Raw genomic sequence first — 25112 nt, 5'->3', positions numbered from 1 at the left:
TACCACAGTACTCCTGCTTCCCGAATACATAAGATACCTGTGGTATTGGTAAATTTGGGAGCAGAAACACTCTATATTCCCGATCTTCTTGCAATGGAATCTTTAGTAATAGTATGCAAATATGTTAACAGAAATTGTTCTCAGCACCCAATTACATTGAACTTGACAAACTTGGCCTCATTACGTTTTCTTGTTAGCAAGAGGCCTCCGGCATAATAAATATTTAAGCACATTAATGAAACAACCACAGCAAACACCGGCGTGTTGGTACATTGTTTTACTTTTTTGTTTAAGGTATGTGAAGAGGGAGAATATAAACACTCAAAAAGCAATTTTGTTCTCCACAAAGCAGAAAGTTGCTCTTAACAAAAAACAAACAAAAAAAATACTCGATTTAAACTTAAAAATCATTTACAATATGTTCGCTCAATATGAATCTGAGCATTTTTACAAAATATACATTTTCATAAAAAAAATGTTTTTGCAACTAGACACGTTCACACATCGGGTCCTTCTCCTCCAGGAACCAACTGCAAAAGAAGAAAAGGTAGAGATTTACAATGCGCCTTTAGTCTTCCCATCCCACCTCTCCTTAAACAAGTTTTAAGGTGGTTTGTTATTAAGAGAGGTTATTGCACAGGTTAGCACACTAATTCTAAAAAGAGCTTGCGAGTCTGACTTTGTGGGGGAAGCAGTGTTACTTAAAAAGACCAGATGGGTCAGCTAGAGTGGAGGTTTTTTTTGGTTGGAAGTAGGCCAGAACCACAAATGGACACAGTTATTTCTAAGAAATTTGCCCACAATTCCCATGCTTAAAGCAGTTGAGCTACGAACAACAGCCATGGCACGGGCAAAGAAACACAATCTGTACACTTAATGTTAACAATAAATGTAACATTTTTTAAAATAAAATTTTCCAAATCGCAAATTAAGCGTCATGGGAAATGAAGATAATCAAAAGTTGTGTGTAATAAAACAAAGGTTGACACCTGGAAGTTTGTATGATGAGCTAAGGCAGTGGTTCTTAACCTTTTGTCTTCTGTGGATCGCGCTTATGTATTACTGGGATCCGGGGACCCCCATTGAATCATTATTGGATTAGGGAACCCCCACTGAGTCATTACTGGAAGCTGGAGAGATCCGGCGTAAGAAATTTTGATGATTTGAAACTCAAAACAATACACAAAAATACAGAAACAAGCATTCAAACAAATTAAAATATTTTACTTGATCCACAGATACAATAAAATTACATTTCAATTTTAATGGGAAGGTTGGAACATTCCTAAATTCAACTGACAGCACACATCGTCCATACTATATTCTGTTTGAGCATTAACACAGCTCCCATGAATCAGAGGACACCAACTTAATTTTTAGACTCACATTTAAAATTCTTTCACATTTATAGAACGTTTTACAATTTTAAATGTTACATTTTGCTTCTTTATTTTTATACACTGTATTAATGTGCTAATATTATTATTAATCTTCTAAACAGTCACAGACCCTTTACTAGGCGTTGCGGACTCCCAAGGGTCCCCGGACCACAGGTTAAGAACTGCTGAGCCAAGGTAGTAAAGAAAAACATATCTGCACTTCTGTTAAGTTATAAAGTAACTGTACACTCCGAACCAGTTCCCGCCTACATCAGAATCTCCCCTTTTCTGCCTTTCAGATAGACTGCTTCATATGCTCCCTAAAAGAAGGAACCACTGCTGATCATCAACAGCAAGAAAGGCAACATCTTGGACCTCTTCCGCTCATTTATGCAATCTTTCACATGCCATGTATCTGGGCCTTTAGACTGCCAAGAGTAGTTATCTCCTTCGACATCCTACACATCAGACCCTATAACTGTACCCAGGCTAAAGCCATCAATAAGCAATAACACTCTTTCAAGAGCGTTCTCCATCAACGCCTTACACTATGACCTAAAGAACCTTAAAGTCATCTCTTAACCTAACTCAGCAAGCACACAATCAGAGGATAAGAAAAGAAATGATATTGAGAACACATCCAGGAAAACTTTGGCCCTTAAAACCCTGCACAATCTGTGGATGTCAATTAAGTGGAGGAATCCCGCTATGTAACCATCATCCACTCAGTCTCTAGCAAACACAGACCACCACTCAGGGTCATCAAGCGCTGTGCCATCCCTATACTGGCCCCTCCAACTGTGCAGTACTCAGATATCCCATTTAATTAACAACCTGAATGAGAAAATAGACCCCAAAAAAATCAATTAATACATCAACTATGCCCAGACTTTTCCAGCCATCCACCTCACACAATAAAGCAGCAAACCTAAATAAACACATCTGAATATCCAGGCCATCAATGACTTCTACAGATTCCAGACTCTCCAGAAGCAGCCATCACAGTAATACAATACCTTTCTTCCATAGTAGATCCATCAAAGGTGAATAACTCAGACCTCTGATCAGCTTCATCATTTCAAACCATCTGCCCTGAAACCTCTCCTACCCAGTTACTGAAGTAGGCCACCCTCGGCCAGATGATTTACCAACTACTGTGCACTCAATTATCTTCCCTTCATGGCAAAATAATTGATAAGTCGCCAAGCAGCTACACAAGAAATTCGAGGCCAGTGACCTCCTTCAGAACTACTAGTCTGGAATCATTCTATAAAGCACACTCTACTCTGTCCGTGATCCACAGGGCATAGTCACCCACCAATGCCATCATTCTAGACCTCTCAGTTGAGTCCAACACTGCCCGGAATATAAATATGTGCTCAAGACTGTCAGAATTAATGGGTTTCAATGACAGATGTGACGACTTTGTTACCTACCTCAGCAAAGGACCAACATATGCAAGCACATGTGCAAATAAAGCATATTCCTGAGACTGTGGTGCAGCATATCCCAAGGCTCTATTAAGTCACTCACCATCTTCAACCCCCACATGGACCTCCCAGGAGTACTCCTGGCAGGGGTGAATATCATGCAAGTCATTATCTGGACCACACCCAAGTCAATCTGAAGGTCTCTTCTGGCACGGATGTTCACCACCTAAGGTATGCCACTTCTCAATTCAATCATGAACGTCAAGGGCATACTTGTAGTGCAAACATCTAAAACAAGCATTGGCATAGCCAATACGTCTCGCCTTTGGGACCTTATAAGTGTTTAGTTATCCAGCACAATATCCTTGGTGCAACAACATCAACTGTTGCATGGCTAAGCACTTATAAGGTCCCAAAGGCGAGACCTATTGGCTATGACAATGCTTGTTATCGCATGGGGTAAATACCAATTCTGTCGAGATGCGGAAAAACATCATAATCTGTTTTAGTTAGTGCAGTTATTCATCTAACCCCAGTTAATCGGCATTTACGAATACGCATATGTAGTAGTTTTTACCACCAAACTCGTAAATTGAGCCCAGGTTACCTTTCCTTTCCTAACTGTGCCGTTTATGTTCACTCAATCCATGCACCCCACCTGAAAAATAGCCATCTTGGAAGAACAACCAAAGTAAAGCTTAAGAAGATAGATCACTAGCATGAAAAGAAAACCCTAAGGATTATCATAGTATTCTTACAAGTGATGTGATAGAAAACTAAGCGTCTCGTTTTTACTGGTACATTTAAGAATAATTAGATGCAAGACAAATGTAAGCAACCTGCTAAATCACCCTTCTTATCGTTATAGCGACCACGAAGGCCTCGAAATCTCCCGAGGCGGTGAACGGATAGGAACCATGCAGACGTCACAAACCAAAGCGAAATTTACATAATCTGTGCCTTACATCCTCGCATAAAGAGTGAGGGAAGGGAAAAGACAGCTATGACGTTTATAGCCAGGACATGACCCGGAAGCAGTTATGCGGCTGCTTCCTGAGAACATCATCTCAGCGTGCCCCTGCCTCCTTGCTGCCTTTTGCAGGATTTGTTGTTCTCTCCAAGTGACAGGAAAACGGCTTTTTGAGTGAAAGGGAGACCCTGTTACAAGGGCGTGTGCCCCCGAATCCCCGTTTTAAACTACCACTAGGCTAATCTGGATTAGGCTGGGAAAGGTGTACCGAACTGATTTTTGGTGAGTGCGAGCTAGTGGTGTCCTAAGAGTACTAGTCTGTCATGTCTGTTTCTTTACAGTTTGGGATGATGTCGGGAGTCGGATGTCTCCACTCTGTATTTTTGGATGAGCTGAAATGAGACGGTGAACGAGGTGCATTTTTAAGTAGAGTATCATAGGTAACTTGACTACCATACCCGTTACATGCCAGTGGACAATTTTTCAGATGCTGCTGGTTTTAAACATTGTCTTGTAAGCTCTGGCTCAGTTTAAAGGTCATTGCTATGAGCCTAGAGTATAGCAATGCTTTGTGTTTGGAATCGCATGTGGAAACTTACATGTTGGGTTATCCAAGTGATTACTCGTCGTCACGGTTTTTGTCATGTCACTGTTTTTGTCATTTAAGGCTTATATCAGCTTCTCTACAGGCCAGAGGTAATTATTGCTTTTAAAACACGGGAATCTCACGCACATGAGCTGAAGGAAACAATGCAATGCAAAGTATATAAATCGCTGTTAACAGCAAAGCGGCCGCGCAGCCGCAAAAGCGAAAGTGATTGCGATCAAGCGCGGCGAGCGATGCGCTTAATGAGCATGACGAGGAAAGCCATATGGCGTCTCTGCTCGTAAGCGCACGCCCGTACACATGCACGCAAGCTGTAGGCCGGCCATGGTAGCATTTTTTGAAGCCCTTACTAATAGTCTCACCAGACCAGCGCGTGCGCTGGGTCAGGCGAGACCTAAAAAGGAATGTACACTGATGCTAGCTTTCTGGAATGAACCTTTTACGATTCAACCTACAATGAAGACAGTGTCACGGGCCTCTGGTTCCTTAGCAAAAGCAGTCACACATTTAAGACACACCATTAGAAACACACAGACTCCAACTCTTCATGGTTAGCTGAATCAAGCCATATGTCTTTTAGTCTTTATAAGAGCAGTAAAAACATTAGACCAATTTCACCTGTATAGAGAGAATGCCCTCCTCGTAAGCAGCCCAGACTCTCCCCTGACCAGAGTGAACTGCATCCTCGTTGGAGAGACATCTCAAGGATCTAATATAGTTTGCCCAGATGGCTCTCCCCCACACACTTAAAGAACTTCACTGGCAACATCTGCATCGACCTGAAGGTCTGCGAAGTCACATTTAAGGCCGGCAACTCCAACACATCACCTTATCAGACAAGTAAAGTTCAGATCTGTAGCAGAAGTCACAGCACCCACAGTAGTGGCATCGCCAAGCTCTAAGCTAAGACGTGTAAAAAGGAGAAGGGCTGGCAACAAGCTGTATCCTGCTAAGGAGCCAGAATCTGGAACTCCATTCTGATACACAACAGACAAGACAGTGTTGACTTCACTTCCAAAAGGATCTGAAGAGACACATTTTCAAGGAACACCAGGTGTAAAAGTAATTTGACCTACAGCACCCACGACTGTTCTTCAACCCCGAATAAATATAATTTAATTGATTCAAACGGTGTTTTCAGCACCCAGTTTCTGCACCCCCTTTCCAGCTAGGTTTGCCCTTTAAAAGCATACGTACAAGTACAATGATAGAAAAACGAAGTCAAAGCTGAGATTTGGTGGGAAAAAGCAAGTCTTCTACAGAATCAAAGCACTTGGAAATAACGGCTCACACTAGAAGGAAGCTACAGCATGTAGAAATGAGAAATAGCTTTGATTTTCAAATTCTAATGGGAATTCTGATCAAATTAGTACCCGAAGATACGTCGAGTACTAAGACAAATTAACATGATAAATAATTCTCTTTTTCGAAAAGTATTGCTTAGATAAAGAATGCTTACTGCCTTAATGTGATTAAGATTGTGTATTTTTCGGGGGTGAAGTAGCTATATGCAATCGCTACTTCACAATCCGGCACCACTATTCCCAGTGCCAACCAGAGGTCGACCCTTTCTGAATATTCTTCTGGGAGACTGGCAAATGAAGGATCCGTGCTACACCTAGAACACTGAGGCTCTGACCAGAAAACAAAAGCAAGAGCGAGTTTTTACTGACCACTGTGAAGGTGCAATCTGTGCAAGGATTCTGTTTGGTGGAGCGAGAACACCTTTCAAAAATAGCTTGAAATAAAAAAAATATATATAAATAGGCAACTTCACAGTGGTTAGAATGCCGTCCGTACAATTCCAGTACAGCTTCTGCTGTCCCAATATGTGCCAGCCAGGCGCAACGAGTATGGTGTACCCAGTCCAGGGGTAAGGCATAGGCCTAGAGGGCAACTTACGTGGTGACTGTGGACACACGTTTCCTGCATGCTGTGGTCTCAAGAAGATTCTCTGCACCTGGTAGAGTTACATACCATGGGACTGTATAATATGAATTTGGATCCACTCAATCCTTAAGATACGTCTAGTTTCTGGCAGACACTTCGCTCGCCATAAACTCCCAATTAGTCACTGAGGGAGGAATAACTTCTAAAGCAGACCAAGTAGGTAGTAGAGAGGGGGAATGCTACCCTAGCAATGAGAACTCCTCTAATGTATTGCATCCTCTTCGGTCTGAGGGGCAAAAGGGCTCACTTGTTACAGGATCCAGTCTATGGAATGTCCTCTCAGGTCCCAAAGGTCGGTGGTTTCCTCAGATCTGCAAGCCAGCATGGGCTTAGGTGAGGTGCAGCTCTGTGGCCGATATATCTAAAGGAGTGGTGCAATGCTTCCTCTTTCTTAAAAACGGTTTTGCCTGTCCACAATATTGTTTTTGTGACCGAGTGTGCATGTGTAGTATAGGCATTTCAGCCAAAACTTATTATTATTATGTTTTAGCACTTCCTTGCAACTCTGCTTTTGGGCCATAAGAGTTTATAAAAAAAAAAAAAGAAGAAGAATAATGGCACCTCTGCAACGGCCATTTGGCTGCGTTCACCTAGACAAAAGGCATAATCTCTTTTCAGAACGTGGCTTTGTGTGGAACCTTTGTATCTGCTACAGTCTGGGGTGGTCTCTGACACGGAATGACGAGTTTGTTAGGCCCAATCGTAGGCTGCAGTGCCAGCATGCTTACTGAAAAGGCTTCAATATCAGTACAAACCACTTGCATGTACCGAAGTACATATTGCGTCCCAGTCCCAGAGACCTGCGAGGCCTAATAATCGTGGCGTACAGGGATTCACTATTTGACACTTTCATTCTGAGCTTGAAACTCTACACTTCTTATTCATTTGTTAAGGAAATGGGTCAAGATTTGTTTTGTTTTTTAAAAGAAAATCTTAATTACTTTTGAACAGATGAGGTTTTTTTAATCTGTCCTATTTTTAGCCAAATAGATTAAGCTACGATTCTCCTAATTTCGGTCTCATTTTTAATTCAAAAAAATTTGTAGGTTTTACTTACCTATTATCCAAAACATTTCCAGTTAGTTATCTCTTATGTTAAACTGCAGCCGTACCCGCCATTTCCAAGGGATTCGTTTTTGTACTTTGAAAAGCTTCCAAAATTGAGCCAGAGGGCTGTTGGGATACAAAAATCCCTTGCATGGCGAGGTGCATGTACCCATGCCCCGATTGCCCCAGCAGCAAGGATGCCTGGATCCCTGTTGCTCATTTTCATTGTTGTGGGCCAACATGGATCACGCACAAGCACCATGACATACGTCTGTCTCACTAATTGCAGTCGTTTTGGACCGGGAGGGGTGCCCAAAGCGCTACCCTCATAATGGTAAAAGGCTACTGCCTTTGACAGTAGCTAAGCAGCATGAGCACAGTGGCAGCAGCATACCGTGTAGTGATTAGCAGAAGTGGACAGGCCCTTTTTAGGTCTCGCCTACGCAACGCGCAAACGCTGCTATGGAGTGACCTCTTGGAAACACTCCGGACTTTCTCAGCAACTCATGCATGTACTGGGCGGTTTTCAATTAGCACGCGTGCATGTACGGCGTTTACCTTGCGGGAGCGGGCATCTGTTTGCAATTATCGCGCCCCAGATGGCGCCGCTGCTCGCTCCCGCAAGGTAAACGCTGTACAGGAGCATAAAAGGCAGCTGGACCCATGAATACGGCCATTAGCTGTATTAGCTGCACCTTTAGCTTTCCCCATCCAGAACTAGGGATGAGCTGCCACCTTGTGGCCGTTAACAGCAACATGCCAAAACCACAAGTGTCTGTGAAAACCAGCCCGAATGAACTAATTAGCTCTTCCTTGTTCCTCTTTCTGTCACTCATGCTCTCTTTCGTTGTCACCCCTCAATCTTTCAAAGTCAGTGTTCCTCTCTCTCTTCCCGCATCTTTCGCTCTCAACTCTCTCGCACACACACCATACTTATCACTGTTTTCCCTGTCACCCTAGTTTCTTCTCCTGTGCCCTTTCGGTCTGTGCCTCTCCCTGTATCTTACACTTTCTCTCTTCTGTTGTCACCCACACTGTCTCTTAACCTCTCTCTAACTCTCCCGCACCGCTCTAACTGACCTACTCACTCTAGTCTCTATTGCTTTCACACCACTAATGTGACTGCTGAGCATCAGCGAGACATGTCGGATTCCCTCCAACAATGTCAAGGTAACACACAAACTGCGTTTACGTCACATCATTATCAGACTTTTTCCTGGAATCATCCGAGGTGCGAGTGGGTGGTTGATCTCTGGTGATTGCAAGCTGAAACCTTTCTAGTCAATCGTACACAGAGCGCTCATGATTCCCAGGTCCATGCGCGAGTAGCCCTTTCAGTCCAAGTTTCTGCTTTGCACTCTGGAGCTTGTAATCCTGAATTTATAGAGTGCTAATCAGGAATACAAGTCCCAGAATGCAAAGCCATAAAAATAGACTTGATGGATTACTTATGCATTAACTTATGAAACGTGATATCTGGAGCTCCGCCGTCACTGTCTATTCCCGTTGCTTGCCATAGCGCCTAGGTTGGTTTGAAACGCTACACAAAAGGCGGTCACAAAATGAAAATACCAATTGTCTTAAATGTATCTCGGCGTCCATTTTACGATAGGCGCTCTCAAAACCCAGACGGACCCCAAGTGTTAGTAAGCCCCATTCTCTGGTGGAAAGGTTACGTTCTGAAGATAGGCAGAAACATGGCAAGTTTGAAAACTGAACTGTGTGGCATGCAATAATCTCCATTCATGCCCTGCTGTACCTGTCAGCAAACAAAGCGTCGTCTTCAGAGAGAGATCTGCGGCCTTCCACTTAGGGCAGTCAGCTAACAAGAGTATGATCTGAGCTAAAGAAAGATGGCAGGCTCAGAAATGAGCGGTCTATAGAGGTGTCAGCATCAAAGAGATGGAGAAAGAGCTGCTCATCAGAAGGTACTAGGACGGTTATTTGCAGTGCCACAATGACGGGGGCGGGGTTCCAATGCAGCTGGAATGCATCAGAGGACTGATGCGAGGGGGGAGAAGTGCTACAGGGAGCTCGCCACAGGCACTGCCATCAACAGTGCAGCAGGTGCAGTGGCACCGGGGCCACTACACAGTGGCGACTAGCTTCTATAACAAGCATTGGCATAGCCAATAGGTCTCGCCTTTGGGATCTTAGAAGTGTTTAGTTATCCAGCACAATATCCTTGGTGCAACAACATCAACTGTTGCATGGCTAAACACTTATAAGGTCCCAAAGGCGAGACCTATTGGCTATGCCAATGCTCATTTCCTGTGTCACTGGAGTAAGGCTTACAGGCTCACTGCTGCTATGTTATTAACTCATAGTTAACCTAGATCATGTTAGTATGCAGTGCTGTGCAGTGCATATGTGCTGGGTACCTGTGAATGGTACAATACATTGACTATTCTGGGTTCCATTTTCAGAGACCCCAGGGCTGACTGGAGGACAATGAGGAGGCATAGTAACCACCCCCCGTTCCCCCACAAAAAACAGATTTGTGGATAGCTGCATCTCCCAGCCCCTCGCTCGCCCTCCCTCCCTCCCCTCCCTCCCTCGTGATCTCTCAATCTCGAGGAGTCAGGCTCTTCAATACACTTCAATGGGTGCTCTTTGATTCAGGGAGAGGTCACTGGAAAAGGGCATGGGCACACCTCATTAAAGGTGGGGCTGATAACAGCATCAAAGAATAAGGCTGAGGCCTTGGGATAATATTTTGATACACATATCACTGTGGCTGACTTCTAGGTGTCAACCATTACCCACTCTCATGGCCTGTGTTATGAGCTATCAGATTTGGAGTTGCTCCTGCTGTGGCAGCCTGCTTTCTGGAGGAAGGGCAGAGGAGAGGGCACATCAAAAGGAAGCAGATGATCACAAATTTCAAAGACTTAGACCCTAAAACACATCTGATGTCTGGAAATGAACTACAGGCTCCTGGCCCCCAAAACGGTCACTGCCAAGCAGCCAATCGGGCTGTGTGAATAAGAGGAGTTCTGAAAGACTTTTTCCTGTGACCAGGTCTGGGTTTTGAGGCCTGCCAGTCTACCAGCTGAGTGAGGGGACATCACTCAAGGAGAATCTAAGACCATCTGCCCCTGGAACACCAGTGCCTGTCTGCTTGCCAAGTTCAGTGTGCCCTGTGAGGAAAAGGAAATCACTGGCGGAAGCCCATGTACGATGGCAAAGTTAGCGACCCTGTATGCCAGAGGCAGCTGTGGTGAAGTTAACCGTGCCGATCAAGCTCTCACCAGTGTGTATGCCTGAGAGGGCTACATGAAGAGGAACTTGCTGCAGTGCCAATGTTTGACTTTGGAGTAGGAGTGGTGATCCTGTATGCCAGAGGGTCAACCAAAATGGACAAGTCATAGTCTGGCTCATGATTCAGTCGTCAAGAGGAGAGGCTGCCGTGGTGACTCGTGCGGGCCAGAGTCCTGACTGAGGTCAAACCACCCAACCTCTGTGGGAAGGATCATAGAAAAATTACTGTTGCACCAGAGGAGCACCAAGGGCACCCAGCTACTACCGCTGCAGAGCTGCAAGTGGTACCCACTGAAGGCTGCCAAGGCAGCCTCCGCGAGTGAGACGATCTCGGAGACTTCGGTCATGCAATCCTGCTCGATCAAGTAAGACTGAGCAAAGGGCCAGAAGTACCTGGGGGAGATTGTCTACCAGACAGCGCTTCGGTGCTGGAACACTTTTGCTTTTCTAAAAAGAGTTGGGGTGGGACTCCTGAGACTAATGCTAGTGGGGCCTAACCTGCATGGCATCTATAGTGATGGGGAATAACCATTACAGATAGTGAGAGGAAATTGGGACTCAGAGGCTCGCCTAGTGACCTAACTGAGGAGGCGGAGTGCATTGTTTGTGTATGCCATATTTCACGGTGTGTTCGTATATAATTACTACTTTTGCCATAAAAGACCATATTTGATTAGACAATTTATTGTTGCTACTGAACGTACTTTGATTTGGGAGCCTGTGTTTGCCCCCGCCCCCCTCCAGATCTAACCCCTGCCTCCCACCAACCCCCACCATCACAGAAGCTTTGGACTCCTTGACCCGCACTTCTACTGAGAACCAAGTGTTGAAGGAGTACTTGGCCAGCTGCTCAGGATCCGTAGTAGGCTGGGCCCCAGGACATTGGGAGTAAGCGGCCTCATCCCCCATGGTTGGGCAGAGTAGCGCCTGCTTGCCCTGTGGCCCTCCTAAAGGGGTTCTGACAAGGACCTTTTGATTTTTGTGGTCTCCCTCAACAGGTTGGATAGGAGCTGGGCCACGGCAGATACCAAGCATGGTGTGTCCCTCCTTCCCTGAGCTCGCAAACTGATTTTATTATACTTGTGAACAGCTCCGAGACGGACTGGGAAAAGCCAGAAATTCCCAAACAGCATAACAGTAAATAAACAAAATCACTACCTAGTTCCTACATCACTAAATTGGTATTCTTCTTACATATGATGCTCGGTTAATTCCATTTCAAAATCGCCCAGCCCAAAAAAAGGCGAGAGAGCTAAAAGACAAGTAGTGAACAACAAATAAAAAAAACACAAACAACCCAGATACTGTTAATTAATTGCCACTGTAACTTACATGTTGAAAGTTATTCAGCAGGTTACTTAAGCTATCAAGAAGCCATCATATTGTACACATATTGAGGTCATCGAAATATTTTCAACACTAAAAGCATTAATAACAATGATATCTATAATCTAGGAATGCTCTTTTGAGTATACGTTATAATAATAAAATGTATAGCTTTACATTTATTTATCGGCACACTTCACCAGGGGTATCTGCTCTTTATGTTTAATCATTGATTCAACAGTATTATCTCAGCCCGGTTTGTCAGATCTAAGCTATTCTAATGTAAATCGTCAATCATCTCAGGCTTAGAGAGTCAAATAGGTGATTCTATAGCGCCATCTACTGGGTAATATATTTTTACCGTTTGATATTTCACATTATACACTAACAGTCTTCAAACGTTTTAACGGTGCAGTGCGACCCCAACCCCCAAATCAAGAAAACAGTTAATCGGGCCCCGAGAATGAGTAACACATTTTCTCCTAATGTAAAAGTTACTTACCTTCGGTAACGATGTATCTGGTAGAGACGATTCTAGCCGCAGATTCCTTAACCTAGAATTATCCCCAGGCGTGAGACTGGACCTGGAAAACTTTCTTGCCCAGCATCTCTGCGCGCCGGGAGGGGTGGGGGCGGGGGGCAGTACCACGCGACTCCGCCCGGACGTTTTCCGCAGGCGTGACTTCAGCGAGGTCACATAAGCCCCACCCCGGCGCGCTGACGTCAGTTTGCTTCGGACAACTTTTCCGCGCCACAACGCAGAGCCATCACAACAAAACTGAGGAGAACATGGGAACAGGGTGCGAAAAAAACAGAGAAACAAAACCGAGAGAAACAAAAGGCGAGGAACAGCACCAGTTGGCACCAAGGTACCAGAAGGCTACAACAGCAAAGCCAGAGCAGGGAAAGAGCAGAGCACCACTCTAAGGAACAACTGTGCAAGCCAAGGCAATAGCACCAGTTGGCACTGAAGTACCAGAAGTCCATAGCAGCGAAGCTATAGCAGGGAAAGTGCAAAGCACCACTCCGTGGAACCACTGTGCAAGCCAAGGCGATAGCCATCCTGGAGGCACAAGCATGTGAAAGCACCGTGACAGAAAGAGAGAGGGTCGGCAACCACACACCACACAGTGAAGGGCCACAAGCCCGGAACAGAGGAGCAACAGCAATCCACCCCCAGACTACACTGTCAAGGAGGGCCATATCCCCTGAAAGGAGCAGGAGGCCAAGGGACAGGCAAAAGAATCCCCAACGTAAAAGACCGCAAGGGGATCAGAAACTCCAACATCAGAGGGAAAAAGAGCAAAAGAAGACCCCTACACTGGAGAGAAACCAGCTGAAGGGATGCCTGACCAGAAGAAAACGAAGAGGACACCCACAGAAGACAAGCCACCCCGAGGGAGGAGAGTGCAGAAACCCAAGCAGAGGGCCCTCGCAGAACGGGGAGGAAGGGCGGGTCATGAAGGAATCTGCGGCTAGAATCGCCTCTACCAGATACATCGTTACCGAAGGTAAGTAACTTGTACATAAGATGGAGACTACTAGCCGCAGATTCCTTAACGTAGAATAGATACCCTAACCGTACGCAGAACGGAGGAGGGCCTGCGAGAGAGCCTCCCCACCCTGAGAGACACAGGGCCCCAGCAGGGGACATGTCACAGGGACAAGGGAAAGGCCAGGATAGCCTAGGCCCAACCAAGGGAGAACCGCCCAACACCCGAAAAGCCTCAAGGAACAAAATGACTATCTCAAACCCCAGGGAGAAGATGCAGAACCGGAGGCAGGGCCCACCGTAAGAAACACACACACAGCGATAGAAAATAGATGAACACACCTCGGATGCAGGCGGCGGACAAGGCAGGAACGGCTCCACCGCCAATAGCGCAAGCGTAAGAAGAAAGGCACATGTGCGCAAAGCCCCAGCGGAACCAGAGGCAGGGGCACAAGAGAACACATCAAAGGGTACAACGGTGGATCGAACAAACAGGCCTGCACGGGCATGCGCAGCAGGCAACACCATGGAACAGCGCACCCAGAACAAGCCAGACGCAAGCCGGAGGCAGAGGCCCGAGAGGGCCAGGACACACCCCAAAGGAGGGGCCGGTCCAGAAACACACACACACTGACCCATGAAAGAAGTGGAACCAGGGGCGTGGGGGTAGGAGAGAGAGAGCAAGAAAGAGAGCGAGAGAGAGCAAGAAAGAGAGCGAGAGAGAGCAAGAAAGAGAGCGAGAGAGAGAGCAAGAAAGAGAGCGAGAGAGAGAGCAAGAAAGAGAGCGAGAGAGAGAGCAAGAAAGAGCGAGAGGAGAGAGAGCAAGAAAGAGCGAGAGGAGAGAGAGCAAGAAAGAGAGCGAGAGGAGAGAGAGCAAGAAAGAGAGCGAGAGGAGAGAGAGCAAGAAAGAGAGCGAGAGGAGAGAGAGCAAGAAAGAGAGCGAGAGAGAGCGAGAGAGAGCGAGAGAGAGCGAGAGAGAGCGAGAGAGAGCGAGAGAGAGCGAGAGAGAGCGAGAGAGAGCGAGAGAGAGCGAGAGAGAGCGAGAGAGAGCGAGAGAGAGCGAGAGAGAGCGAGAGAGAGCGAGAGAGAGCGAGAGAGAGCGAGAGAGAGCGAGAGAGAGCGAGAGAGAGCGAGAGAGAGCGAGAGAGAGAGCGAGAGAGAGCGAGAGAGAGAGCGAGAGAGAGAGCGAGAGAGAGCGAGAGAGAGAGCGAGAGAGAGAGCGAGAGAGAGCGAGAGAGAGCGAGAGAGAGAGCGAGAGAGAGCGAGAGAGAGCGAGAGAGAGCGAGAGAGAGCGAGAGAGAGCGAGAGAGAGCGAGAGAGAGCGAGAGAGAGCGAGAGAGAGCGAGAGAGAGCGAGAGAGAGCGAGAGAGAGCGAGAGAGAGCGAGAGAGAGCGAGAGAGAGCAAGAGAGAGCAAGAGAGCAAGAGAGAGCAAGAGAGAGCAAGAGAGAGCAAGAGAGAGCAAGAGAGAGCAAGAGAGAGCAAGAGAGAGCAAGAGAGAGCAAGAGAGAGCAAGAGAGAGCAAGAGAGAGCCAGAGAGCCAGAGAGCCAGAGAGCCAGAGAGCCAGAGAGACAGAGAGACAGAGAGACAGAGAGACAGAGAGACAGAGAGACAGAGAGCCAGAGAGCCAGAGAGCCAGAGAGCCAGAGAGCCAGAGAGCCAGAGAGACAGAGAGACAGAGAGACAGAGAGACAGAGAGACAGAGAGACAGAGAGACAGAGAGACAGAGAGACAGAGAGCCAGAGAGACAGAGAGACAGAGAGACAGAGAGACAGAGAGACAGAGAGACAGAGAGACAGAGAGACAGAGAGACAGAGAGACAGAGAGACAGAGAGACAGAGAGACAGAGAGACAGAGAGACAGAGAGACAGAGAGACAGAGAGACAGAGAGACAGAGAGACAGAGAGAGACACTGGACAGAAGTGCAGAACCGCCACAACACGATGCCGCAGATTGCAGGACAGACTGGTCTAGCGACATAGCTAACATGGAGAAGGACGGACCTGGGCTCAACGCACGCTGCGTCAAGACAATCGGCAAGAAGATCGCACCTGCGACATTCCATGATGCCACGGAGAGCAAGGAGCCCAAAAAGGGCGACTACACCTCCCCAGCACATGACAGAGCTATGTAATAGCTACAATTACCCCACATAGGGTATGTTACGTCCCAAGAAAACATGGGAACTCTCTTAGGAGAAATTTCCACAGCAGAAGACAAACAGAAAGACCTTTGGGTAGAACCGCAGACAGCTTGCCAATTAGCCAATAAAGAAGATACAGAAGGCCTAATCTCAGGACCTACACGGGCTGACCAACAGCCAAAACCACAAGTCAAAAAAAGTACCGGACCAGCAGTCAACAGCACCGAAGGGCCAACTGAAGGACCCTGAAGGCACACCAACCAGACAGAACACGCAACCAGGGCTACCGAACACTAGACCCCAGAATAACAAGAGGAGAACACCTCCCAGAGCACAGCAGAGGACCGACATCCAGGATTACTGAGGGGGAGGAGGAGGACGAAGCCCCCAAGGAACCGCTGAATAGCAGAATCCACCGGGGCATGAAACAAAAGAGTGCCATCAAAAGGGAGGTCAACCAGACGCTCCCTAACATTCTCAGGAAAAACACTGTCCCTCAACCAAGCATGGCGACGGAGGGCCACCGAACAAGCCATAGGGCGACCAAGAGCCTCAGAGACATCCAGTGCCGAGCGAAGAATAAACGCGGCCAGCTCCTAGCCATCCAACACATGGTGCCGTAGATCAGCGCAGGCACCCTCCTGAGAATCACAAGACAGAAGGGACTCCGCGGAATCCCACAAGCTGGAAGTGGCTCTGGCCAACACACAAAGTGTGTTGAGTGCCTGCAAGGCAGCACTGGAGGAAGCGAAGAGGTTACGCCCCCACGAATCTAACCACCGGGCCTCCCGTGATGGAGGAGACAACACCGAGGGCAAAGAAGGAAAGATAGTCTGCAGAAGTGGGCCCCTGGTAGAAGGGTGGAAGGGAAGGCAGACAGCATCATGCGGAGCAGGACGGTGGCAGTGCAGGAGCGACTGGGGCACCGGGTCCCTCGGGGCAGGATGCCCCCAGGCTACCAAGAGAGAATTATGAAGCAAAGCTTCGAAAGGAAGAAGCAGCTCCCATCCACCAGAGCCCTGATGGAGAACTTCAAGCAAATGGTCCGCGGGGAAATGGGCAGCCGGGTCGCCCATGCGCAAAATCCCAGCGGCCGTGGAGACAGCCAGGGCGAAGGCAGCACTCGCAAGGCGGTGGGAAAGACTGCTGTAAGCTAAACCGGCGAATCCCCAAGCCCAACCGGAGGAAGAAACTGCCAAGCGTGGACAGGAGAATGCTGGACAGATGAGTGGGGAGCCTGAGGCACCTCTGGGGAAGACTGAGGGTGCGGGGACGGCGAAGAGGCCTCCTTGGAAGACGCGGCGTCCCGTCCCCGGGGAAGAAGAGACAAAAAGTTGCCGAACCTCTAGAGAAAAGAGGGGGCCTCCGAAGACGAATAGACGACCCGGCGACGTGGAGTCCGCAACAGGCGCCAGCTCGACTTCGACCGGTGCTGAATGGGATGCCGAGACAACCTCCACCACCACCGGCACAGTGGGGGAATGTGGCGGGACTGGGGCGGCTAAAGTACCACGCCGAAAAGGCGCCGACTAGACCTCCGATGAGGCCGCCTGCCCAGAGGACAGAGGAGGACTCTAGGACGAGCCACGAGTCCCGGCAACCTCCCGCTACACCACAGGGACCCCCTCGGTGGACAAGAAAGTTTTCCGGGTCCAGTCTCACGCCTGGGGATAATTCTATGTTAAGAAATCTGAGGGTAGTAGTCTCTATCAGATAACTATAAAATCATTGTATATGCCATCGCCTCCGAAACAGTAAAACTATCCACAGTATACTTTGATGGTTATTTGGACCCTCCTTTCTTCCCCTACTTTGACATCTCCAGGACAAAAGTGACTAAAACATTACGGATGTAGAAGTGACTGTCACTGTATTACTGAATATACGTTAGTTCAATCAGTCCAGTGCAGACTCCGAAGCCTGCTCAGCCTCGCAGCACTTGCAATGGAGTTTAAGAACAAAGTAAGTGGCATGACAAGAGCTACACATGGTTAACAGGGTGAATATACAGAAGTGCAGGTGTTCAGTAAGATGTCATGTATTTGATAAATGGCAACCCCCCCACCAAGAAATCAAAATAGCTGTGCTTTACACCCTCTCCGATAGTAAGCAAATCCATTTCACTTTGGGGGAAGAAGTTTAGCCCGTTCTCGCGAGAGGACACAGAGGCCGTGCCCATTCTCGCGAGAGGATGTGCCCGTTCTCGCGAGAGGACGCAGATGCCGTGCCCGTTTTCGCGGGAGGACACTGAGGCTGTGCCCTTTGAGAGAGGACGCGGAGGCCGTGTCCATTCTTGTAAGAGGACGCGGAGGCTGTGTCCTTTCTTGAGAGGGTGGTGTAATTTGATTAGAGAGTTTATGTGCAAAGATTACAAAGAATAATCCCTCAGAAGTTAAGGAATGTGGTGAGTCAAGGGGGGCGTGGCCTGCTGTGCAGCGAGATGGCCGCTCTTTGAGTGAGCTCCGCTGGCCGGATACCGATCCTACAATTATCCTGCACTCGGGGCGATGCTGAGCTGCCCGGACTGGCAGAAATCGCAGGGGAGACGGTGGGGCATCGGCAGGGGTGCGCTGTTTTCGCCCTCTCCCGGTCGGAGCTGAGCCGAAGCCTGCGAGGCCTGTGGACGGTGCTGGAGGCGGAGCCTGGAGGAGCGCGAATGCGGAGAGCAGGAAATTTAGCCCGTGGCTGCATCGAGGGGTGAGGCCCTGGCCGTGTGGAGGGGGAGAAGCTAACTGCCGCTGCCTGGGAGGCCCATAGCGCCGGTTTCCCCAGCCTGGCGCCTGGCGGGCTATCCGTGGAGGCGAAGATCCGCGGCTGATCGACCCGGTGGGCGCTGCCTGTTGCCCCGGGCGGCGTGGCTCGGCTGAGCAGCCCGGATCCGTGACCCACTGCCAGACGAGGAGAGCACGGTGGGTGCTGAGTGGATATCCACAGGAGGCTGGCAGGGGATCTGCTGTGCCCCTGTGATTGGAGACCGGAGGAGTGGGTGATTGCCATTTTGTGGTGAGCCGGGGCGGCTACGGTGGGGCGGAGCGGCTCCTTGTCAACGGCGTGGCCGCCTGAAGAGAGCCCGAGGCGCGGCTGCGGGGAGCGTGGTGTGCAAGGCGGCGGCGATACCAGCTGATTTGGAGACTCTGCGGATTACCGGTGTGGCTCAGCTTTGCTGCGGCGCTGCCCGCGAGTTGTGCTGGCTGGGACCCGGGCAAAGCAATAGAAGCGGCTGGAGGCCTGGGCGGAGGCCTCGTGGATCAGGTGGCGGTGAGTGGGCTGCATATTCAGAGGTGGCACATACGTCGCTGGGGTCGGCGGAGGCACTGCCTGGTGCTTCTCGGCTGGAGGAGGGAAATGAGATATTGCCCCCCCCCCCCCCCTTGCAAGCGGTGTGGTTAGGCGGCGCTTTACTGGGAGCTCGACTGCGACCTGGCTCTGGTGGATGGCGATGCTCTGTGCTTGTCTGATGGTGGAGTGAGCGCTGGCTGCAGAGACAGCTGTTGACGACCTGCTACCGAGAGTGCTGTGGGGTGGCTGCAGACTACGCCTCCCGACCCCATAGTTGGGAACAGAGAACGTGAGAGGCTCCTGCGAGGTGGCGGAGACCTGCCGTAGCGCGCCTGACGGGGAAATAGTGGATGACACTTGCTGGAGAGTCGCAGCAAGTTACGGAGGCGCTATACTAACAATGGGAAAGCACGACTAAGCAGCCGAAGCTGAACTTTGACCAGAAGCGAGCCACGAGGCAGTTGGAGTCGGAGGCGGAATCTCGACCGGAGGAGCGGCGCGACCAGGTGGCGGAGGACCATGGTGAAGATTTGCGCACACTTATGCTCGAAATGCGTTCTAGCTTACGTACTATTGACACTAAACTGGACAACCTCACCAGTCAGTTAGACTCTGTGAAGACGCAGGTAGCGACACATGAAACTCGGTTGGATGCATTGGAAACTAGCCAAATCGGAGTTTCATGACTTCCAGGTTGAAACTAAGGACCAGCTACTTCACATGGATAAATTGTTAAGTATAATCCGCGCTAAAAACGAAGATTTAGAAGCGCGGTCCCGGCGAAATAATCTCCGCGTCACGGGTATTCCGGAGACAACTGCAATATCTAAAATGGAAACTTACATCACTGATCTCTTGCACGAGCTGTTTGACCCTATCCTATCTGCGATATTTGTTGTGGAGAGGGCGCACAGGTCCTTGGGTCAAAAACCCCCGGTGGGGGCGCCGCCCCGGCCTATTATTGCGAGACTATTGAACTACCAAGATCGTGATTTGATCCTAAAACTGGCCAGGGAACAGGAAAGCATCACGCATAAAGGCAATAGTATTTCCTTCTACCCTGACTTCACCCCGGCGGTGCAAGCTGCCCGACGGGAATTTCTTCCGGCGAAACGTGTTCTCCTGCAGGCACAGATTCTGTACTCACTCCTCTATCCTGCTAAACTAAAGGTGTCTTTTGAGGGGACCGCCCACGTCTTCACGGACGCCAAAGCGGCGATGAAGTTCGCCAAACATGTGGGTGGTAAAGCCACAAAACGTCCCCGTGGTGGAGCGGAGGCGGCTGAGGGCAGGCTGAGTGACAATGATTGACCATAAGTCTCGTACGGTGCATTTATGGGGGTAGCTACTCCTGACTCTTGGTGGGCTCCTGTATGGCCGGGTGGGGTGTGGATTCGGGCACCCTGGAGCTTCAATCAATGCTGTCTGATATAATGTTTATTTCCACTCCTCCTGGTTTGGGCAGCTCGTATCCCCTGCAGATCTTCTGGGCACCATGTTATATACAGGGCTGAAGCCGGCATAGCTGCACCCCCTCGGGAATGTTCCCTTGTTTTCTTCATGTCTCTTTGGGGTTAATGTGGGGGATGGTTATTCTACAACCCGGTTGGGGGGTTGGAATGGGTGCGGGCGGGACGGTTGGGGACGTAAGTTTGTTGAATGCCAGAATTTCCATTGTATGCTCTAAGTCAGGTGTTCTCTAATTACGGGGTGGTCATCGTCGACATGTGTTTGACCTGGAATGTTCGGGGGTTAAACGATCATCGTAAGGCACGGTTAGTGCATGCTTACCTGGTGCGACACTGTGTGGATGTCTGCCTATTGCAGGAAACGCACTTAAATACCGCTCCGGCTCAGAGATTGCGACACACTAGGTGGGGGAATGTCTATTCAGCTATTTATTCTAACTATGCCCGCGGGGTTGCGGTACTGATCCGACGTGGGCAAGACTGGAGGGAGGGCTCTGTGCGGTGTGATCCGGAAGGCATATATGTTTAAGTGCAGGGCCTGCTATGTGGCGTCTCGGTGGTGTTTGTGGCGGTATATGGTCCCAACGTCGACTCCCCCTTGTTCTTTCATAAGCTTTGGGGCAGGAGAAGGCTACTGGCTGCAGTACAGTTGTATGGGGTGGTGACTTCAATGCGATACTCGATGACAAAGCAAATAGAAAAGGGGCGGCCCGTACACTCAACCCACTGGCTAGCTCTGCATTGAGGGAGAGGATAGCGGACGGTGCACTGGTCGATGTGTGGCGTAGCAGGCATGAGGCTCTAAGGGAGGGCACCTGTGTATCGGCGCATTGTGGCGCTTGGTCGCGCCTGGATTACTGGCTAGTGTCGCGGGACGTTGCCTTGTGGACTGTGCAGGTCGAGCATATGCCCCGTTCCCCATCTGATCACGCCCCTTGCATGTTGAAATTGCTGATCCCTGGGGGTTCGCGCCCGGCATACTCGTGGAGGCTCCCGCCTCACGCTCTATTGGATGATGCCTTTAGGGAGGAGATTAGGACGGATATCACTGATTACTTCGAACTCAATGCGGGATCAGTGGCCAATGAGGCTTCTCTGTGGGAAGCTTTTAAGGTCGTTATTAGGGGCAAATGTATAGCCAGACAGGCAGGGGTGCTGAAGGCAATACGGGGTACCCTGGCGGCACTGGAAACGGACATAAAACAGCTCGAACATGCATTCTTTGCTACTGGAGAGCCTGAGGGGGCGGGGCTGTTGAAAACTAAGCTCTTGGCATATGAAGAGGAGGCGATGAGGGAGGTGAAGTTCCTAGGGAAATATGCAGAAGCTAGGCGATATGGTGAGGGTGGGAGACCAGGGAAGGCCTTGGCCAGCATGATAAGACCGCGGCGTCCCGCGACTTACATTCACGAACTGCGCACTAAGGCTGGCGAGTCGATTCATGACAGAGGAGAAATTGTGGAGGCATTCTATGGGTTTTACTCCAGCTTATATACTAGCACCCAGGAGCAGTGTCCCGAGGGGCTGGAATCCTTTTTGGATTCGATTGCACTGGTGTGGTTTAATAATCGCCATATGGAGTATATGGACCTTCCGATAGATGCTAGTGACGTGGCGCAGGTCATTAAGAGTCAGCCGCCCGACAAGGCGCCGGAGCCTGATGGTCTGACCACGGCATTCTATAAGGCGTACGTGGATGAGCTGTCGCCCCGGTTACTGGCGGTATATGAGGAAGCCTTAGAGATGGGGGTATTGCCCGCGACCATGCGTGAGGCACTAATCATCACACTGCAGAAGCCGAACAAGCCGGCCGACGACCTGGATTCCTATCGGCCCCTCTCCCTGATTAATGTTGATGTAAAGATACTGGCTAAATTGCTCGCGAACCGGGTGCAGCCTCTGCTGCCAGTGATAGCACTCCCCGATCAATTGGGATTCATACCGGGTAGATCGACTTCACACAACCTGCGAACGATCTTCTCCGCTCTGCACTACCTGCACCCCGATGTCAGGGCTGCAGTGGTGTTTGTGGACGCCACCAAAGCCTTTGATACTCTCGAGTGGCCCTACTTATTTACTTATATTGGAGAGGATGGGCTTCAGCGCACTGCTCCTCAGGAAAATCCGTTTGCTCTACACTTTACCCAAAGCCAGGGTGCGAGTGAATGGCCTGGTGTCTGAACCGTTTTCCATCTCGCGGGGCACGCGGCAGGGTTGTCCTCTCTCCCCGCTGCTGTTCGCTATCGCTATGGAGCCACTGGCGGCCAGAATCCGCCAACATCATACAGCGAGGGGGATAGGTTTCAGTTCTAGGAATCTCCTTATATCGCTGTACGCAGATGATGTGACTCTGTACCTTATCAATCCCGCAGAAAACTTGGATCCCATATTGCGGAAGTTTGTCCGCTTTGAAGGTCTTGCGGGCATCTCCGTGAATTGGTCTAAGTCGGTGATATTCCCCCTGACAGATGGTACCACACCGGTGGCCTCCGAATATCCCCTACGTTGGGAGGCGGATGAGGTCAAATACTTGGGGATTTGGATTAGTCGAAGCCTCCAGGCACTCTGGAATCTTAATTTTGGCAGAGCGATGGTGTGGCTGGGTGAGAAAGGGAGGCTCTGGACTTCCCTGCCGCTGTCCCTCACGGGGAGGATTGCGCTGACTAAGATGATTATACTACCCAAGTTCCTCTATCTATTTGTCAATATACCCATTCCACTTACGTCGCATTTCTTTGCAACTCTGAGATCCAACCTGGTGTCGCTGGTGTGGGCGGGCGGACAGGCTAGAGTGGCTTGGGATGTACTGACACTGCCATTGAGACAGGGCGGCTTGGGAGCCCCAGAAATAAGGCTATATGCCCTTTGTGCTCAGGCTCAATTCCTACATTTTTGGACCCATCCTAATCCCTTTCAGCCCCACGTAGCGGTGGAGCGGGACGCTGTGGCGCCCCTCCCCTTGAATGTGGCAATATGCGATGCGGCAAAACGCGCTAAAGCGGATGTGGACACGGCTGGGGCCTTACAATGGGCGTGGGAGGGGCTGCGTAAAAGGGCTGGGGTTCCATTGATGTATGCCCCCTCGATCCCACTGTCGCATAACCCGATGCTGCCGTGTTTGGCGGATGGAGTGGAGGGGCGCCTTGTCGAGAAGCTACATCTTCGTACTTTTGCAGACCTCTTCCCTAAGGGCAAGTTCATGTCCCCCCCCGGTGCCTGCGGAGGGCGAAACGGTGCCCTTCTCCGAACTCTTTTTGTATCATAAATTGAGAGCAGCCTGCCGAGCATTGAGTGAGGACTTCCCTGATGCACCGCCAACCTTTACAGCTTTGGAGGTGGTGGTGAGTTCCCCGTCCCCCCGTAAGCTGGTCACTCGCATATATCGACAAATGCAAAGCATGGCGCCGGTGGTAACGCCCAAGTCCCTACAGTATTGGAACGAAGAGCTCCAACCCGTGATCTCTGACGAGCAGTGGGAGTTCTGCTGTGGGCAGCTTACTGAGCTCTCGCCCAACTATAAGTTACGTCTAATCCACTTTAAATACCTGCATAGGTTCTATAGAACCCCCGTTAGCCTGAGATAAATGGGGCTTCGTGAGACGGATGAGTGTTGGAGGTGTGGGCAGACATCGGCTTCTTTTCTACACATAGCATGGTCCTGCCCGGAGTTGGAAAGTTATTGGTCTCAAGTGTTTAATATGACAAACCAGATAGTGGGTCGCTCGGCCGTCCCGTCCCCTATGCTTGGGATACTGGGATATGTCAGAGATACCCCGCCGAAATCGCGTAAGCTGCATGCGTTGCTTCTATTGTTTGCTAAACGACAAGTGGCGATACATTGGGGTAGACGTAGGGTGCCCACAGTGAAAGGCTGGTTGGCTGATGTCACATATGGTTATACGCAGCTCAACACGTTCTGGGAGCTGATGCCTCCTGCATCGCGTCCTCGCGATATCTGGTATTTGTGAATTGGGCTCGGGAACGACAAAGCTTGGAATCAGAAGGGGGTGTCTTGACTGGCTGATCTATCTGGGGGGGGTTGGGCTGTGGGGGCGGCATATAGAGCGAGTGGATCCATTATTTCCTCCCATGAACTTGTGTAGCGCTTCTGCCACTAGAATAGTTCTGTGTAGTGCCTGTGTGGTCCTGTATAATTGCTTTTTGCAGGCGCGGGTGCTTCGTGTGGTGACCCCGGGATCTCCCACATCCAACGAAATTGTAAGCATTGCCTACTGTACAATTGCCATGTTGACTACTACAATTTTTCCTGTTTATATATGACACCTAGAAGCATACTGTATGTGATTGCATTATAATGAAAACTGGCAGGTTCTGTTGGGTGGTTTTTTGTTGTCGACATTGCAAAAATGTTCAATAAATAAAAACAAAAAACAAAACAAAAAGGAATGTGGTGAGTCAAGTCAAATACTTAAAATCCCAAGAATGAGGATTCTGTAGGAAGAAAACGATTCCGCTACTAGGAAAATGAATTTAGCTCTACAAGAAGTACATATTGAATTGGTAATCATCAGAATACACAATTGCAACACGGTCGCACCGAAACAATTCAGGGAAAAAAGTCTTAATCAACTTTTTCACCCCTTGATCTAGGATTGTATGGAAAAGGGGCTTTGCAACCAAGTTGAGACTAGGGAGGTTTGACAGATGGTGGGCCTAATAGTCTAATATTGAAACCGTATGAAATATAGATAATTATATACATTTTGCACAGCGGCATTCGCCTGCCCAGTGTTTTCATA

At 49.3% G+C, this 25112-nt stretch overlaps 1 protein-coding gene across 1 annotated transcript in view; it reads right to left on the bottom strand.

The window, feature by feature from the left end:
• Positions 1–262: 262 nt before the first annotated feature.
• Positions 263–25112, bottom strand: part of LSM5 (LSM5 homolog, U6 small nuclear RNA and mRNA degradation associated) — an 83623-nt gene continuing 58773 nt past the window's right edge. The window contains exon 5 of the mRNA XM_085607512.1: positions 263–530. Coding sequence (XP_085463638.1) covers positions 498–530 — 33 coding nt within the window. The 3' untranslated portion in view covers positions 263–497. The remainder of the gene's footprint in view (positions 531–25112) is intronic.

Source organism: Triturus cristatus, chromosome 5_2, assembly GCF_964204655.1.
Source record: "Triturus cristatus chromosome 5_2, aTriCri1.1, whole genome shotgun sequence".
Classification (NCBI taxonomy): domain Eukaryota; kingdom Metazoa; phylum Chordata; class Amphibia; order Caudata; family Salamandridae; genus Triturus; species Triturus cristatus.
Note: the sequence above shows the minus strand (reverse complement) of the source record. Positions and strands in the feature narration are given on the sequence as shown.